The following is a 19,847-nucleotide window of genomic DNA, read 5'->3' as shown; positions in this document are numbered from 1 at the left end:
TTTTTTACCTCATTTCTTATGCGTCTAAGATTCTGCATCAGCAAAAGTGCTCCAATCTGGACAGGGCTTACCAATGCAGCTCACATCTCTGCCTACTCAGAAGCCAGAAAAAAACCCAACAACTTGTCCGCTGAAGTCTCCTCAGTGTAGTAGCCTCAAGCATGTGCAGGATTAGGCTCCACATAAAATGCAGTAGCAAATTCTTTTGTAATGTATGTGCATGTAATATGGAAAACAGCAGGATGAACCAGGGAGCAGTCTGCAGATGTGCTGACTGTTGATTCAGGCTGCAACTCCAGAAACCCCCAGGGGCTAGAGGGCAAGGAGAAAAAGAAGAGTAAGTTTGAGTCTGAAGCAAGGGAGAACAAAAGCGAGAGTAAGAGAGCATGTGAGAGAGCATGCAAGAGAGTGTGCGTGCATGAGAGATGTGGGCATGTGGAATCTAGTCTGCCCTACACAAGGGTGGGCACAGTGGTGCTGGAGATCTCACTGGCTTGGACAGCCAGGACTGTGGCTGTGAAGGAGCTGCACTCAGTATTGGGGGCAGCCAGAGGCTACTGTTTGAGCACTCTAGGAACTAAAGGCTTGTTTGGGGGCACCTCTGGAGCTTTGGGGGGAGAAATTAAGGTGCTGAGTGTATGTTACCAGAATGTTGATATTTCTTTACTTGTTTACCTCCCTTTGGCCCATTGGCTTGTGATGCTAATCCCTATTATTTTTTTTTATATAAAAGTGGGAATCCCCCTTGCTTATTGTGCCAGTTTTTGGTGCTTTAGGGTTGGCACACTTTTAAAAGGCAGCTGAAGGAAGAGGCCTTATTCATATAAAGCCCTAATAATCAAAGCATTCCCCCAGGAAGTGGGAAACCTTGCTGCTGTACAAGGATGTACTCATCTGCTTGAAGGGATTCAAGCTCATATATCCCAACTTCCAGGGGAGATTCCTAACCACCAGACTCTCAGGTATTTTGGGCTTACCACATCCTTCAATCCTTTTGAAACTGTGCCACCTTCAGAGGGGTAGCTGGAAAGTTCTGCATTCAAAGCAGCTGTGTGACATCTGGGGTAGTGTCAGCTGCCCTGGTACCAACCACAGAGGTTTATTACTCCTCTGCTGCAGTCTGAGCTATTTTGGCCCTGTTCCCCACTACAAAGGCAGTTCCCAGAGATACTGCCCTGATTGCCCTTTTCAATTATGCTACTACCCACCGTGTATGGAGAAAAACAACCAAAGCAAAAATCGAGATTTACAGAGTCAGAAGTACAGAGCAAAAGGGAACAACTCTAATCTAGTAATTACAGTCTTCCTTTGGGAAGGAGCTGTGTTCTGTGCTCCAAGGACTACTACACAGTTGCTAAAAAAAAGTCCAAGAACAGGGTCCATCTTCTTATCTAAGTTCTCTGTAATTCAAACCTATCTTTTCTGTAATAAAGTCTTCCTGAATTATGTCACTCCTTCAGAGCATTTTCGCGGAGCCCTCAAGACTCATAAAACACTTCCTTTGTTTCAGAACTCTTCTTCCCTCTATCAAGTTGTAAAGCAGTGCAGGGTTACACTGTAGGGACTAGCTGATTCAGAGAGGCATAAGCATGCATAATTCAGGATAGGAATCTCCCCTCTCCTCTCTCCACACACACACACTACCACACCCAGGGTAGATGTAGGAAGGAAGGAAGAAGAGTGGCAGTAGGAAACATGTTTCATACGATATAAAACAATCCCCTACTCAACACTTTCTCTTTGTCTCCTTGTATTCCTGCAATCCAGGTGCAAGCAACAGGCAACATACTCTGTTTCTGTAGGACCAATCCCAGCAAAGACTATTTTCCCCATTCTCAGTCTCCCTTTTGCTGCTGCATTCTGTGCAATAAAGTGCTCAAGATCTGGGTGTGGTAATGAATAGCACTTTAGATGCTGAAGCAACTCTAATCCCAGTGCCCCAGATATGGTAAACCAGCTTTCAGTACATTGGCTTCACTATTCCATTGTCCCACTTGAGATTGTCTATCACTACTCACCAGTGGAACCAAATTGCACTTCGAAAATATAATAGCTATCTGCTGGTTGTTCACAGTATGAGAGAAATAATATAATAGAACAACACATCAATATCTCAGAATCTACATTTCAAATTATCTATTTCTTTTTATTAGATTCTTAATATAGATGGGATACTTAGACTCTGATTTGTGACAAAAGAATTGTTCAGACTTAGTGAAAGGAAGAACCTGGATGTAATGTCTAAAATGCAACATATGTTTTGAATGTTTTCTCTCTGGCTTTTTTCTGTCTATTTGGCATAGAATATGATTAAAAATGAGTGGAATCAAGCAGAATATAAAAATCCATATGCATTCCCTTAGAAATTGTTGACACGGTAGTTATAAATTTGTCCAGGCATGAGCAGAATGAGAGGAAAAAAATCTATTATTGATTGCCATTCCATAATGTTAAATCCTAGGAAATAAACAAATAAGGCATGTTACAATCAATTACTAGGGTCAAGATACAAAATTGCAAAGCATTTACCAGAAAGGCTGCTAATAGACATTAAACAAAAAAAGGGCAGTTAAACTTGGCGCACTCCTGTACCAAGCCCAGAGCATGCCTAGAAGAGGAAGTGTGAGTTGGGTCCACCTCACCCAACTTCTGTATAGATTGGGCGCTTTGGTGGGGGGGTTTGGCACTTTATCTAATTAGATAAAAGTGCCAAAAGCCCTGTCGAACCACCTAATCTATACAGATGCTATGCAGCTGGGTCAAACTACACACTGTTTCTTCCAGTAAAACATATTTTGTTTTTTTAAAGATTTTTTAAGATTTGTTTTTTTAAGATTTTAATGTCTTTGCCTACCTTGTGTTAAATCCTGAATAAAAAAAAAAAGAAGGCAAGGGGGAAAACAACTTCCCACTTCAATGCCTGTGTATAAATTAAGAAACAAGATTAAGAAAATAACAGGGTGAAATTCTGTAGCCCTTGCTCTCAGTCAAGTTTATCATTATGATCTCTTCTGACCTAAAAACCTCTAAATCTATCAGTATGTAAAAACTCAAGCAGAAGCATCAAGATTCAGCTCTTTATCAATACAGAGACCTCTGATAAAAAAAACACAATTAAAGGGTAAATCTCTCTTATAACTAGCCCATCAGAACTAAAACCTGAAGTGGGGTATTATCAAAGAGGAAACTAGCTTTGTTCATTTTCAAATGTAAAAGTATAATTAAAGAGTTACTCAAATGTAAAATTAGTTTGACTCAACCAGATTGGCGATTTTGAAATATCTGTCATGACAAATTTGTTCAGGACCCATGTTCTCTTACTGAAATATCAAACCAAGAGACAGGCTGTAGTGAATGTGGTCCCTACAGTCTTTTCTTTTTCAGAACAAAAGTCTTTTTAAATGTAATTACCCCCTCTTTTAGTTTGAATAATAAAAATCTTTAGCTCTGATATTAATAACCTTTAAGGCCTTACTTACTCCAGGAGTCAATTCATTTGAGGCAATGTACTCCATGTTTTTCTGAATATCTTTATCACCTAAAACTAGCTTCAGGATAGTAATTTTTGTAAAAATGAAGCCAGAGCATTGCCTCTGCTATTCTAGAAGGTATCATTAGTAGTGAACAAACAACAAATAATTTATTTAAATTTAGTCTTTTTTTTTTTTTTTTTTTAGGTTCATGGACATACACAAGTGAATGTTATTGCTTCCTATGATTTACACTATTTCCTTAGATTTTCCGCGAAACAATAAACTTATGAGTTTATCAGAAGTATTTAAATCTATGAGTGACCACATCCCACTATATCATTTCTTTTCTCTGGTTGCTTTTTTGTGGTACAAATACTTCAAAATGAAAATACTAAATGTGTTTTTATTTCTTTATTTTCTTTTTATAGATAGCCATACATGATTTTAAAATATGATTTATGTATACATTTTGTCAAAAAAATCCCAAGCTGTAAAATGTTTATGAAAAATGCACGTAAAATATCCTTCAAAAGTGTTAAAGATGACTTGATCAAAAAGGACAATTGAGTAATTGAAAGATTTACAAAAATGAGCCTTCTATAATGCCCAACACATTTGATTTTTCTTAAAAAGTAAAGTTGGAGATTCCAGCTATCCTTTTCAGGCAGTTGCAAATGGATTTAGTAATGGTAAATTCATTTAAATTATTGCTATGGCAAACAATCGATCAGCACCAATACTTTTATCCAGTTGATAATGGGAAAGTACTCTTCAGTTAACTAAATTTAGTGAGAACATATTTTCCTGAAATATTTAATCTACAATTTCTTCACCTAATGAGAAGCATATAGGCTACAACTTAATTTCCTGGAACAGTTCCCAACTCCCAGTACTTTCCATATCTCCAAATATAGTTGATAGCTCACTAAAAATGGTACAGTACTAGAGAATGGCAGGGTGACTAATTTAGGCCCCTATTTAATAAAAATAACAAAGAAAGACTCATAGAGACTCTGACTTGACTTCAGATGTGGGTAAGATATTAAAAACATTATATAGTATTCAAACTAGTATAACTAAACAAGAAACAGTCAGCATGGATTCATGTAAGGAAGGTCATGCCTGACAAAGTTGCTTGAATTTTTTGAGTGTATTACTGAACTGGGAGATAAAGGTGAAACTGGGGACATAATTTATCTAGATTTAGGGAAAACATTAGATTGTATATCACACACCAGGATTAATTTACAAGGTCAGGAAGTACAGTATGAAGGAGAACTACTGAAATGGATTAAAATTGGCTAACGGACAAAAAGCAGAGGATATCTTCAGGATAGAGAAGATATTTGACCTTACTGTCAATGAAGCTTGTGATGTGGCAGGCAAATGATATTGGCACATAATGTGTCTAGACAAAATGATTAAAATCCCCTAAATATAAGTATTTCTTGTTCATCTAATAAAGATAAGTGGCTTCAGTAGTGGTGAAGTTTATCAGTTTGTAGAGCAGTCAAAAGCAATCCTTGTGACTATCAAAATAATAAAATCTCTCCTTATCCCCACCCTCTTCCTTTTTTACTTCGAGTTAAGAAAAAAAATATATAATACCATGTTCTGGATGACATCTGTAATAAAAAATGCAGAAAGGTGAAACAGATATTTTTGGAAATGAAAGCCAACACAGATTGGTACCATCTGAGAATTTCGCTTTCACTACTCTATGCTGTAGTGGGATGCAACCAAGTCAATCTTAATTCATAATTCCCAAGGGAAAGTATCCAAGATGAACAAGTTATTTAATGGTCTAAAAATAGAAAGAAAACCTGATCATTGAGAGAGACAATCTGAGCAGAGTTTTCCATTCTCTTTAGACGATGAAAAAATGTTGGTATGTCAGGGACCCTCTACATATGCAGGTAAAGGTGTAGGGGGATGTAACATGTGATTCACATGATCACACCTCCTGCCATGTCCCATGTGCGTAGGAGATGATGCAACTGTGGGATTGTGCACTAGATCCCATTGTGCCTTATTGCCAGTTCAGGGGGAGTCTGATTCTGGACTTCCCCTGCATGGGCAAGAAGCAAGCTGTCGCAGATGGGAGCCCCCTCAGGTGAGGGACTCCGAGATGCAGGGGCACCCCACACATCCCCTGTGGCAGGGAGACTGCCTCTGCAGCAATCACCCCACCCTGGCAATTTCATGCACCCTCAAGGTGGGGTGATTGCCACAGCAATCTCCCCCATCTAGAATTTTCATTCACCCCCAGGGCTGGGAGATCATAGCCATGCCTTGCACCTGCTGGGATTCAGCTGGGTCCTGGCACTTGGAGGCACACTGTGGAGACTCAGTATCTGCAGCTATGGGACTCTGGGTCACAGTGGTTGCTGGGTGCTGCCAGGACCCAGAGTTCCAGCAGTTGTGGGACTCACAGCCCTAGCTAGAAGCCCACAGTTGATGGGGTTCCCTGCCACAAGGGAGAACCTGCTACATGTGCAAATTAAAGCTTGATAACAACCAGCTAGAAAATTAGTACACATTTTCAAGGTCTAACTTTAGAGCTGGCTGGAATTTTTTATCATGCACATGTAGCTGGTCTCAAGGTAATTGTGCAATACCTGTAACAAGTAGAGGGGGCATCAGAAATGTGTGCTGGAAAACCATGAAGAACAGTTAACTTTTTAATGCTAAAAACTATATTCACTATATGATAAAAATATAGGAATGTTATATTTTGCTTTGATATACCAATATAGCTAAACAGCCAGGTATTTTCCTGTGGCCTTCTAAAATTTCCAATAAGTAGTAAATCCCGCAGTCTCATCCATCTTGACTCTGTAATTCAGACCTCCGTTTCCATTTCAAAACCAATTCTTAATGCATATACTGTTACTGACATGTACTGGAAAGAGATCACAGCCATCCTACTGAGAACAGGAAAGTTCAAGCCTACTCTATTCTAATATCCTTCTGTTGGAAATGTCTCAAAAATAGTGACTGAGCTATATTATAAGTATATAAATAATTAACAGTTTAATTCAAATAAAAAAAGATTTTTGTGATAGTTAAACAAAACTAGTAATTGCAAGTATTAATCTCTACATGGATATTGGAGCGAACAAATATTTAATGCAAGTGCATTACTTAAATTTCCTCTATTTCTATTCTCTCACCTCCAGCGCAGTGAAACTCTCAGCTGTTCAGTGGGGCTGTGTGAAATTTCGCCGGGTGTTTTATTTCGATGCTGTTTCAACTCATTTTGAGCTCGAAACAGCGAAATCGAAATGAAATGAAAGGCTTCAAAACAGCCTCTAAATGAAACTAGGGCACTTGAAATGTTTCAAAAGTTTAAAAGCTGACCTTGCAGGGAAAAAGGAACAAAGGAGAGGAAGGAGGAAGAGGGGGGAAGGACTGCTCTGATATTGACATGTGTAGCGGGCCAGTGACTGATTCTTCCCTGAGGTTCCTTCCAATCCCTGTGCTCTGGGGGAGGGACTAAAAAACAGCTGTGCCATCCCCCCCCCCCATGAGTTTTGCTTGTCAACAGCCTGAGGTACAGTTTCCCAGACACCCCTGTACCTATCTCCTTGAAACTTGGCGGGCTTTGTAATCTCAGCAGGGGCTATCAACCCTGCTGTTTTCACTCTCCTATGCCTTCACACTTAGAAGCAACAGGAGTTTTGCTTTCAGGATTTGAGGTACAGTTTCCCAAAAAACCCAGCACCTATTTTCTTGAAACTTGACAAACTTTGTAGCCTCAGCAGGGGCTATCCTCCCTGTTATTTTCCTTTGAATCAGGCAAGAAATGATGACGTTATAGACAGTTTTGTGATTCCACATTATAGCCTATGGGTGAAAACATCAAAACTGTTTCACTGTTTCGATCTTTAAAACTAAACAAAACTTGAAACAAAACACTGTCCCAGTGAAACAGTGAAATGGAAGTCGAAATGAAATGATGCTATTTCATACAGCCCTACTGTTCAGCTCCATGACCAGGTTAAAAGGCACAACATTCTGTTTGTGCACATCTCATTACAAGTGACATATGTGTCTTCTCCTGTGCCAAGGTATCAGCTGTGAGTACCTTCACTTGAAATTCAATACAGTCAGAATGATTCAGACTGAAAACAAATTAGCCCCAGAACATATGCTTCCGGAGGAGCACATTTCTCCATATAAGCTGTACTTTTGATAAACTACTTTTTATTGTTGAATCTTTCATAAAGAAGAAACCCCCTCCACCTCACTATTTTTCCACATTAAAAAATAATAAAAAATATATATGGTGTGTGGTTTCATGAACTGCTTTATAGAGAACATATTCAAAAGTATGGTCTGCAAAGTTGTCTGTATGTTCCAAACAGCTTTCAGACAGTTAAAACTTACAATGTACTCTCTCCATCTGTAGTATCTACTCTAGCTACACACTGTTATTTGCAGACACAAATGCAGTGTGGATTGCACCATGTGAGAAAGGCATTTCAGCAGAATGCCTGCTGGTCCCACTAGTAATACTTTGAGGGGGAGAGGAGGATAAGCACAGACCCTAATCTGAGGAGCAAAAAAATACTCCTTGAACTGTGACAGGACCTGGGAATGGAGTCAGTTACTGCTAATCCAAAGTAGAGAATGAAAACAGAGAGGCAGCTGGAGTCCAAGGGAATGAAGCCAGAAGACAAGAAACTGAAGATAACATGAAAGAGACCAAACACAGTGCAAATATATAGAGCAAATCTATTTTAGGGTGGAAAGAGGCATAGCTAGCAGATAATTAAAAGTTTCTTAACCATGAATGACATTTAAAATGGTTCTGCTATGCTTGTAGTGCAAGTGAAGTATGTAGATTTAACAGTTACTTTATAATAGCTTATATCTGCATAATTTGATACTGGTACTATTTGGTATGGTGGTTTATAATCTTAGATTGTACTGATTCCTGTCATACAACATGAAAAATTGTCTTTTATCCAGAATTCTACTTGATATACAACATGACTTTTATAGCATGTTTAAAAATCTTTAACTAAACTTGTGATATTATCACTGATAAAACAGGGAAAAATAAAATGACCATAATAATTAAGAATAATAAAGTTCATTAAAATACGTGAATATTTATACTTTCATTGCCCACGTGCTCCACATCAGAACTTGAAGAAATAAGTAACTTTTGCTACATAATCAGGAAGCATGTGATAAAGAAATTCTTAATACACTTTGTAATTTGTTTTCCATTGTTAACTACTATAGCCTTCTTCTCCAACAACTGCCTCAGTACAGTTCTCTTAGCTTTTATTCTTTCCTAAGTCTTACAATAAACATTAAATCAAAATGTGTTCCTGTCTCATGAAATGTGGTAGTTTTTTTATGCCACCTTATTCTACTCTCAGTAGAAAAAATTATCTCAGTTTGACAAATAATACATAACACAGCTTATGTCCACTTCACTTCCTGCATTTTGACTCTTGCTGAGGTGGTTATTGAAACCATTTCTGAATCTTTTGGTGTATTCCAGGTAAGCTTTCAACAGCCTTGGGAACAACAAGATTCAATAAGATTCACAAAAGGAAAGAAAGAAACTATTAACCTCTATCATGTGCAATAGAAGGGTGTCATTCTGTTATTTCTCCTCCAAACTTTTATCTTGTGAAAAGCATGAGCAATGCAAAGCCTGCTTATGTAAACAAAAATGGAGCCAACGTATGCATCGAGGAACATACCTTTCTGATCCAAAGTGGCTCACATCACTATTAAGTGGCAGGACCTTTTAGCTATTGTACTGGGGTTTTGGAAAAGAATGGGCAAATTAATTCAAAATATTCTTTTTTCTCAGAAATGTTCTTGTGAGCAAAAACACCTCTCCAGCTGACTTAATTCAATCCATAGACTTTGCCATACCAAATATATACTTTACCCCTATCACGTTACTATAAACATCATGTTACTATTGGCTGCTCATGAAGATAGAAAGGGTAGCCTTACTCCTCGATAATAGGATGATCTCCACACACAGATCATACCACCATTCAGCTATTCTTCAATTAATCATAATCTCATCAAGATTAGATAAAGGATTACATTTGTTACAAAACTTGATCAAGATTTATGGCTAGAAAGTTAATTAAGTTGATATTTCTATTAGACTGTTTGACAAACTGGGTGTGAAATCATACAGTGTTTTTTTCAAACAAAGCTTTGATAATTTACTTAATTCTGGCCAGTAAACTTCTGTAATAATCTAAACCAATATGTAAGTGAAAGTGATGACAAAATTGGCTTGCTGCTCTCTATTGGGATGCATACCTAGTTTAATGTGAACATGCTTGAAAAACCAACAGAGGGCACTAGGGCATTTTGAATTATTAATATAAAACCCTTAGAATATATACACGGCTGATGTACCCATTTTGGAAACTATACCAACTTCTGCTCCCAGAAGCAACACTTGCAATTTAAAAAAAACTCCAGCAAAGCCTCACAATGTACCTCCATTGTAAGACAGTGCATATGTATGCCTGCTATCTTAATTTTGTTGCTAATAGAGTGACTCTATGCAGATGTCCCAAGCCACTGCAAAGATAGATAAAACACTTACAGTAGTTTCCTGCCAAGAAACAATGAGCACCTGTAACTCATTGTGGGTGTCCAGTGGAACTGAAGACTTTAGTAAGGTCATTGAAGGCCATATACAGGAAACCAGTGACAAAGTTATTAGATATTCCTTCTGGAATTGACATTTAATACTGAATGGATGGAGAGCTCTTCAACCTGGAACAGTTTCACTCAAAGGCCAAAGTACTCAAACAACCATCCTTGACCTTCAATATGCTGATGACTGTGCCATCCTTCCACACAATGAGGAAAACCTCCACATGGTGCTGGATCTCGTTAGAGAAGCCTCCTGAACTTTGGGCATGTCTCCCAATATGGAGAATACCAAAGTGCTCTGTCAGCCTGTCCCAGGCCATTCCCCTCTGCCCCTTTCAAGGGAATGACTCTAGACATAGTTGAGCACTTTCCCTATCTTGGTAGCCACCTCTTTTGGATAATGAACAGTAATGAGGAGATCCAGTGTGCAAGTGCCTCCTTTACCATGAATAAAGACAAGCCAAAGAAATTTACTAATCTCCAGGAAGACACCAAGATACAGGTCTACAATGAAGTCATCTTCTGCCCCCTCTCCTCTACAGATGTGAAACATGGGTGACCTACTGTTGTCATCTCAAAAGCCTGGAGAGGTATCACCAATGATATGTCCAGAAAATCCTCCCCAACAAATGGAAAGATCACTGCACAAGTGCCAGCATCCTTGCTGAAGCCACTGTTACCAGCATTGAGTCAGTGATTCCCAAGCACCAACAGTGCTGGACTGGACAGTGTGTGTGGATGCCTGACTCTGGACTCCAAAAGAAGTGCTCTACTCCCAGCTTTGTAATGGCCTGATATATCTCATGGTGGTTAAAGGAAATACTTCTAGCATACAGTGAAAGCACACTCAAGAAAATGGATGAAGGCATCACGATTTAGGAGGAGCTGGCTGCCAACCAACTCCAATGGCACTGCAACCTCAACCAAGTGGCAGCCCATTTTCAGGTAAAGCTCTTGCAGGTTAGTAAATTTCTAGTTGTAGATTTCTGATGAAGTTGGTCTTCCTTTCAATTGTAATTATGGTGGAAAACCAGCTACCCTAAAGTTAATAATGAGGAAGCCTTTCTGTTTAAATCTGACTCTAAGTGTGCTAAAATCCATTCATTTATTCAGGTTGCCTTGTAATTTGCTGTACCTCATGCAGGGTAGCTAATGATCTAAATGTTATGCCACTTGATCAAGGAAAACCCAAGATACAGCCTTGCTTCTCACCTCACTGTCCCATCAAATAACATTTGTTAAAGTCAACTTATTCTACATCAACTTTTACTCAAATCATGGGGCTGAGCATATCTAAAGTTATGAAAATCAGTGGAGTTAGGGTCTTTAGTTAGTCATGTCCCAAACATTCACGTGCAAGCAGGTTATAGTGTGTGCATCCGCAGAAAGACTATCCAAAATAGCGACAATTATGAAAAGAAATACAACAGCTGTAGTGTATACAGATAATTCCTACAAGCTTTTGCCAAGGTCACAGGGTCAGGGAAGGGGACAGAGTTCATTTCCTGATTTTAAGAAGCTTGAGTATAACTGAATTAGACTTTCTGGAAGAGTACAGGAAAGTGCTTGAGTGCTTGAACTCTAAATAAAACTGTTGTTTTTATTTGTCAGTGAGTAACTGCAACTGTCGTCACCCTAGAAACAGTCAGGAACTGTCCATTGGAATTATTTTCTGATGAAATATATCCTTTTTACAAAATTGAATTTTTCCATAGGAAAGGCTGGGAGAAATCAGAATGACAACTTCCCCAGTGCCTGCTTCTCTGCAGTGCAGAGTTAAACTGACAAAAGCCTTTCAGGAAGGCTACAGAGACTAAGTACCCTGTTTCTCTGCTTCTCTTGCAGCTCTGATAGAATTTGGGCACTCATCCTTCCCTTATCCTACCCCAGCTACTGAGCTTGGGTAATGAAAGCAGAGCAGCCACATTGTTGCAATGTTTTGCTTAGCTACAGTATCCTGCTCCTCAGCAGTAACTTGTCTTGACTTCTTCCAGTATCTATATGTTTGAACATTTGGTTCCAACACAGCCGGTTGCAAGAAGCTGCACTGTGCTGTCTAGATATACTAACTCTGTTAAAACATCCAAAATTCTCTGATTAAAGAACCCCAAATCCACATTTTTCTTCTGTTAAATGAAATGACATTATATATATAGATATCAGTTGAACACAATGTTTTATTGATATATTTATCATTTTAAAGCAACAGAAGCCTTCCAGTGCCTTGGTCATGATAATAAAATACATTCTAAATACCTATATACTTTGCCATTTGATTTTGGGGGTGTTTTTATGATGGAAAATCGGAGCTTCCCTTACCCCCTTCACTCACCAGAATGCAGGTCCAGCTTTGGCTGTCCCCCCTGCTGCTCTGTGGTCCTGAGCAGTAGGGCTGTGCAAAGTTTCAGGTGCTGATTTGATTTGGAGGAGATTTGGTGGCTGAGTCTCCGCATCTGAATTGAATCGGGAGACCAATAAAAAGGTCCAAATCGATTCAAAGCTCTCCGAATTGATTCAGAAAAGATTGGGAGAGATTTGGACATTTGGGCAGTCCCCACTCTTTGCTGCAGGGAGCTGAACCCAAACTCCATACCAGTAAGTAGAGGGCGGGGGACAGGACTGGAGGAGAGGGAGGGGACCACGGGGGAACCCTATGAGTCTTCAGATTGTGGTACATTTTCTGTTTAAATGCACTTATTTAGACTTTCTCCTGTTCCCTCCCTCTACCTCCCCTCCCCAAGTAAAATGAAATCAGGTTCCACTACCTGAAGAGTGAAAAATACAAACCTGGTAACACAAGAATCTTAAAGATCCGATACAGATCAAAGCTTCTGCTTTGTACCAGTTCAATGGATCCCTGAACAGTGCTGCACTACACTGCTATTATTCAAGCAGGTGGCATATTATTATTCTTACAGATTGATACTTTTACTTATTATCCCCTTGACTGCACAAAAAACACAGTAATTTGAATCTAATAATGCCTATAAAAACTTCCATTAGTAATACAGCTTGTAATTAAAGTCACAAAGAAAGTATCACTGGACTAGCATAACTATTGTTTTTAATTGATGTAGTCTGTTACCACGTTTGGCTACACTGGCATCACTGATTCTTTATAAGACAAAAAGACAGGACTTTTTGATAGGTTTGAAACCATTGCTGTACACATTTTTGTTTTATATATCCAAATGACGGTAATCTTGTAATAGAAGAAACCAAAAATAATCAAAATAAAAAATGGTTTATAAAGCAAACATAGCGGGAAAAGCTTCAGTGTCATATAAATTACTGCACTTATCAAATAATTTAGAACAGGAAAGAATGAAACATACGCTGACTCATTCAAAATACTTAAAAGTAGCAGCTATGCAACTTAAATATTGTTTCCTCCTTGGAGTACTGAAATTCCCTATACTCCTGGGCAGAGCCATCCCTAGGGGTCTGTGGGGCCTGGGGCATATCAGCCTGTGTGGGGCCCAGGGGTGGGGGTGGCAAGCAGCCAGAGCCAGCAGTGCTCGATGGCGGCAAAGTCAGCAGCATTTGGCGGTGGTGGCATGGCATTGTCTGTGGGGCCCCTCAAAGTGCAGGGTGTGGGGCTGTTGCCCCAATTCATGCCCCTCCCCCCTCCCAGGGATGGCCCTGCTCCTTAGTATATTCAGGAAACAGTGCTGGGTTTAAGGTGTACCTTATCAAAAACTTCCCAAGAAATGTTTTTTTTTGAAATATTGTATATACAATGTACTTGAATCCAGGATGAGTTTTTTTTTCCCTCCTGCACTCAACATGGGGAGAAAAGCCCCTCATCTTTGATTACAGAACAAGGCAGCAGAGTGCAGGCAGCTGCTATGGCTCTGGCTCCAACAGGAGTTTAGAGTTGGAGCCACAGCCACTGTTCCCTCACCTACCCCCTATGCCACTCACGAAACTCCCCCATCCCATACTCTGCCCTCCCCTCCTCTTTCCCCCTACCTTCTGTTGTGGCTCCAGCCTGGTGCATGGAGCACATGCTAGCTTCAGCCTCCCTGGCCTGGAAGCAACAATGACAATGGTGGCACCTCCAGCCCCAATTGGTCCTGGGGCAGGAGCTGCTAGTGCTAGATACCACTGCTGCCTGGCCATGCAGGGACTGAAGCCAGCATATGCTCCATGCTCTGAGCCAGTACATGACTGAATCTGGAGCTGGAGCCAAAGCCATGACAGAGAGTAAGTGCGTGTTGGAGAGAGGGGGATAAGCAGCAAGGGGAGCCAAGCAGAGAAAGAGCAAATGGTGGGGTGGACAGAGGTGTTAGGGAGTGCAGATGACACAGGGGGGCAGGTGCTAGAGGGCCCAGGTACAGGTGGCACGTGGAGTAGGCACCATGGGAACACCAGTGGTGGGGGGCAAGTGGTAGGTCCTTGCTCCTGCCCCCTGCTTTCCCTGTTGAGGTGGTGAGGAGATGGCTTTAAGACAACTCTCCAATAATTAGATTCAATACATGGAAAATTATAACTATATATCTTTTCTAGGTGTAAAACCTAATTATTGTGGGGGAGGTATCTTAAATTCAAAGTGATTTTGGATTTGGATAAATACAAGATGTTTTCCAGGTTAGAGTGTGGGATTTTGATTCCTGATGTAAGGACTAGCTCAAAGCTAGAAATAAGAGATCTTCTTCTATGAAGCTGCTTATACAAGTATACTGATGTCTCATATGGCACTAGTGTCTGGGGTCTCATATGGCACCAGTTCAGTCCACAATCACAATTTACATAACTGGAGTTTATTTCCTTTTTTCTTTTCTGCCCATCTATACCACTCTGATTTTTTCTTAGTATATAGCAATATATTAGGGACCAGCTGTTGTCTTCACTTCATTACTGGGGAGTCTGGATGTGCCAAACTATGTCAATTATTCATCTTTGTCTGGTTTCTCATATGGCACCAGTCCAGTCCACAATCAAATTTTATGTAACTGGAGTTAAATATGGTCTTTGCACCTGATATGTAACAACTGACATCCACAATTATTAAAACAACAAAACTCAGTTTCTATTGCTTGTGTCCTTTTTCTTTTCTCTCCATCTATATCACTCTGATTCTTTCTTTGTCTGCTCCGTGGTTTTTTTCCTTTGCTTTCTTCCCTTTATCCAAAACAAAACACTCCCCAATCTTCATTGTATTCCAGTCAGGGAAGACCTCCTGCCACCTCAGTTTAAGAGCCCATGGTTGTAACTGCACTCAACTCTTAGGTAAAAAAAAAAAACGGAATATTAATCTGCTTTTCTTGAGTCAATGGTGTGAGTTCTACTACTCAGACATTTAGCTTAATGTGAGCTTGCCTATTTTCTAATATCAGTTTGTCCCATAATGCTGCTTGAACAATATAAGAAGCTAGCCTTCTCATAGTTGGACTTCTCCCTTTCCCAGTGGAACCACCCCTGAGAATATATGGTCATAGTATTTGTGTGTGGAAGTTGGGAAACTTGCATATTGTCACACCTAACCCAGCCCTGTCAGGAAAAGAGAATTAGGACTGAAAATGGGGAGATAACTAAATTGAAAAGAGATAGAAAGAAAGATAAGTGATAGATGAAGGATGTATATAGAGGTCTGGATAACATCTAAATCTTTAGGTTTTCCTAATTGACCACCTAGCGCAGAAGAATGTAATAAATACCAATGGTGCTCAAACACCAAGAATGGCAGCACATTTTCCAATGTATTTCAGTACCACAGGTTACAAAAACACAAAATTATTTCAGTTTGAGTAAACAGAAATAAAAATGAAAGAAATTAAAAACCACAACAAAATGGTAGGAAGGAGGCAAATCCATGAATAATTTTACACACAGTATAAAAAAGAAATTAGAGACAAGAGAAATGATCAGGTCACAGGGAACAGAAATGTCAAATTTAAAGCTGAATTAATAAAATGGGTCATGAATGAATAAGTAATTATAGCCCTATCAGCATACTGCTTACACTACAAGTTGTTTATGCTAAGAGTGTTCAGCTAATTATTGAGACATTTTTAAGACCTCGCATTGCAGGCCATACTGCAGTCTGGAATGCTCCACTATTATTTTCCTTGGAATGAGACACTGCTATATTTTTTGTGATTCAGTGTACTAATTAAAGTAAAACATTACCATTTGTTACAATCCATAATCCATGGTTTGCTCCTCTACCACTAATACATGCAAAAGAAACCTGTAAGACTTTCTGCCTCATTAGGCAACCTCCTACAGGATTGCCCCATATTATTCCCAAATGTACTTTGTTCTGTCTTTATTAGACAACCATATCTTTTATGCTACTGACTTTTGTTTCTCCCTTTAGACAGATTGCACCATAACCTTGAATAAAACATTTTTAGGTGTACTCTAAGTAAAATTAATAAAATACTAGGTTTAACAGACATATTGGTTATATAAATCTTAATATCAGCATTATTCATTCTTTTATTTCTAAATTTCAAATGTGCAAATGAATTAACACTGGGATCTTCCCATTCTATCTAATGACACCAACTCTGGGACTTTCTACATTTTCAGAGCTAATTTACAGAAGCTTTACTCACATTAGCTGTTTTATGAGGGACTACAGAGTGCTGTGAAGGCACCTTTTGGAGCTAAAGAAATTAAAACAGTGAGAGGCTTGTACTCATGCATTAGAGGCAGGATTTTCAAAAGTAGTTGGTGTCAGCCTCTACAGCATTCATTGACCCCAATGGGAGCAAAATAAAGCCAAGAAGCACTTCTGGAAATCCCATTCTACATCCAAAATCATAGCTCTGTATTGGAGCTTCTCTCTTCTGACTCATCTCTAATCCAAAAACATATTATTGTTTATGTATATATTTTTTCTCCAGTTTTCCTGGAATTCACACTTGGCATCCTGTATAAAGAATAATCTCAAGTGTACATGTTAGATATTTTTATAAACACACAAAATATAAAATGTCTAACCCTTTCTTAGTCAATTACATGGGTAAAAAAAAAAAGGAACTAGGAAGTTATACATGTATTTTGCTTACACTGTAATTATAATATTCTTAAAATTAACAGTAAAGAAATATTTTAAAGAAACATGAACCTGAATAACTCATTTTTAAAGGTACATCTTACCTTTTGACTTTATGATTAAACTTCTTTAATAACTAACAGACACTTAAAAAATATAGAACACATCCTCCATTTTCTCCAGAGATTTTATTACTAAGCAATTTATGAGTGTATGGAAATGAGAAATCAGTTGAAATTACCTTAATGACTAAATCAAATTTCTGGTGCAAATCCCTGTTTATGGGTTGTAAGAGACTGAGGACAGCTGTTGTAAGATTCATATGGAAATATTGTGGATAATCCTCAGGAGTCCCTGCAAAAAGACATTGAGGTTTGAACATGTAATTGGAAGAAATAAGTACTGTTTGTAACAGCCTTATTTAAACATTGTATTTACTTCACTCATTAAACAACAAATGAATAAAACTAAATGTGTTTAATACAAAAAATAAAACACTAACAAAAATTGCACTATATGAGACATTTGGTTGGGAAATGATTGTCTTAGGCAAAACACTTAATTAAAAAAAATATAATCATTAGTACATAATATATACTATGCTATATATATATAATAGTATATAATACTATTAATAGTATATATCATACACACATACATAGTATATACTATTACATGTATATTGGTTTTAAATACTGATAATATCTATTCATATCTTTAATTGGCTTTAGGATTTGCAATTAGCATTAATCAAACAATCTTGACAACACTAGGCAGAATTGTGCCTACAAAAAATGTAGCTGAAGCAGCCTTGCTAATGACCTGCAATATCCCTTCTGCTCCAGTAGTACAAAGTGGGGGCCAACTGCATCAGTGAGATCTGTGCGTAAAAGGATGCATAACTTGATTCTGCTGCAGGGAAAGAGGACTTAGTAAACTTCCTATCAACATTTCTTTTCACATTTCCCCAGACTTTTTGTTGGTAGTATCATCACAAGGAGAAGAGGCAGCATGCAGAGAAACAAACAAGACATGACTAGAGTGAGGAAAGCCTATTTTGCCTCTTGTCTCCTGTTAAAGCTAAGGGGCAACATGTCATCAGCAAGAGGCTGAATTACTTTTCCATGCCTCACCCTGAGTGGTGATTGTTCTTGTTCTACACCAGGTGAGGAAACCCAACAACATAATTATGATGAGGCTGTTACAGGGAATAAAGATGGAGATAGGAGATTCAGGAAAATACAAACCAGCATAATAGAACAAGAATTCCAAATACAGCTTTGGCTTTCTATTTATGTCAAAACAAATTCATTTAATAAAGTCATACATAGAGTTGGAAGGCACTGTGAGGACCACTAGTATCACACAAGGAAAGAACATAATTTTCTCTTTCATAGCCTCTTCTGAGGCATTTTCCTGTAGACCAGGTGACTTAGCCCTCTGACTGTCTGAAATGTGGACAAGCATCTGTAATTAATCATCAGAAAGCAATTATGTTTTACATGGCGTAAATATAAGAGTTCCTAAGTAGTAACAGGTTTGTGTGTTAATTAAGGCATTTACCCTAATGCAACTGGTTGAATTTAATACAGAATAATGAACGTCAAAGATTGTATTGTGTTACTAGTTGTGCTATTCTATTTATTTACCGATCATCATCAGTATGATCAGTGCTGTACAGAAACAGCTAGTCTCTAAGGAGTGATTTTCAATTGTTTTTAATTCCATCATAATGATAGGGTCAGATAAAAGAAAAGGAAAAAAAGAAAGGAAAAAGAAAAGTACCCAGAATCCAATAAATAGCAGGCATTAGAAATAAGCTGTTAAAAATTAGGGTAGGCCACAGTGAATGCAAGTAGCATGAACTTAACACCATGTACTGTGGGCTATGTTGCACATTACACTTAGGACATGTTAACTGCACTTAAAATGCTGGCATCCACACATTCAAACAGTAAAACATATGGATTGTACCACAGCAACCTTAGAACATTTTGCAGGAGGAATATCTCCAGATCATATTGAGTAACATGTTTTAGAGAGATCACATGGGCAGCACACCAGTCCTGAACAACCTCCAGTCAGCTGACCATTGGTCCCAGCCCTGACATCTCATGGAGTCTTGAGCCAGCTCCAGTGCTGTGCTGTGGCCCAGATCCAGAATCAGCTAATCACAGTAAACATGATTGAGTGATTGCTTAGAATATGCCCTAACTTTAATACCACAGAGACTAAACATGTATTAAGTGACCTGGGTGACAAGGCTCTATGAGAAGTCTATTGAATGCTAATGGGAACTACCCAAAAGCTCATGGAGTTAAACATGCGCATGCACATCTTTGCAAGGACATCCTAATGGATTCACTTTCTACTTGCTTTACATGATTCTCATTTCTAAGGTTTAGAAATTAAAAGAGAGAAGCCAAGACTTCCAGAGGTCAGGAGAGTAAAATATAAAGGTAGTACTTGAACAGCAGCTTTTGGCACAATATAAAGACAGTACATCTTACCGTGGATGAGAAAGTGATTTAAAAGATTTAATATCGGAGTGCTAAATAAATGATTTAAGATACTAACAACAGTATAACCAGTAATGTTTGTCATTGTAAGTTGTCCAATATGAAGCCATACACAGTTTTAATTAACTGGCTTTATTCCAAAGAAAATTATGTTATTCTAACACTTGAAACATATTACAGAACTAAAGTTCTGCAGGA

The 19,847-nt window shown here is 38.6% G+C and overlaps 1 protein-coding gene across 3 annotated transcripts in view; it reads right to left on the bottom strand.

Annotated features, from left to right (window-relative positions):
* The window catches only part of PCDH15 (protocadherin related 15), a 1,303,618-nt gene that overhangs the window by 461,410 nt on the left and 822,361 nt on the right, over positions 1-19,847 (bottom strand). For all 3 annotated transcript variants that reach the window (XM_059729933.1, XM_059729932.1, XM_019484297.2), the window contains one exon: positions 17,372-17,484. In XM_059729933.1, coding sequence (XP_059585916.1) covers positions 17,372-17,484 — 113 coding nt within the window. The remainder of the gene's footprint in view (positions 1-17,371; positions 17,485-19,847) is intronic.

The sequence above is a fragment of the Alligator mississippiensis genome, chromosome 6, assembly GCF_030867095.1.
Source record: "Alligator mississippiensis isolate rAllMis1 chromosome 6, rAllMis1, whole genome shotgun sequence".
NCBI classification, from domain to species: domain Eukaryota; kingdom Metazoa; phylum Chordata; order Crocodylia; family Alligatoridae; genus Alligator; species Alligator mississippiensis.
The sequence above is the reverse complement of the archived record's forward strand: the minus strand, read 5'-3'. Positions and strand labels throughout refer to the sequence as shown.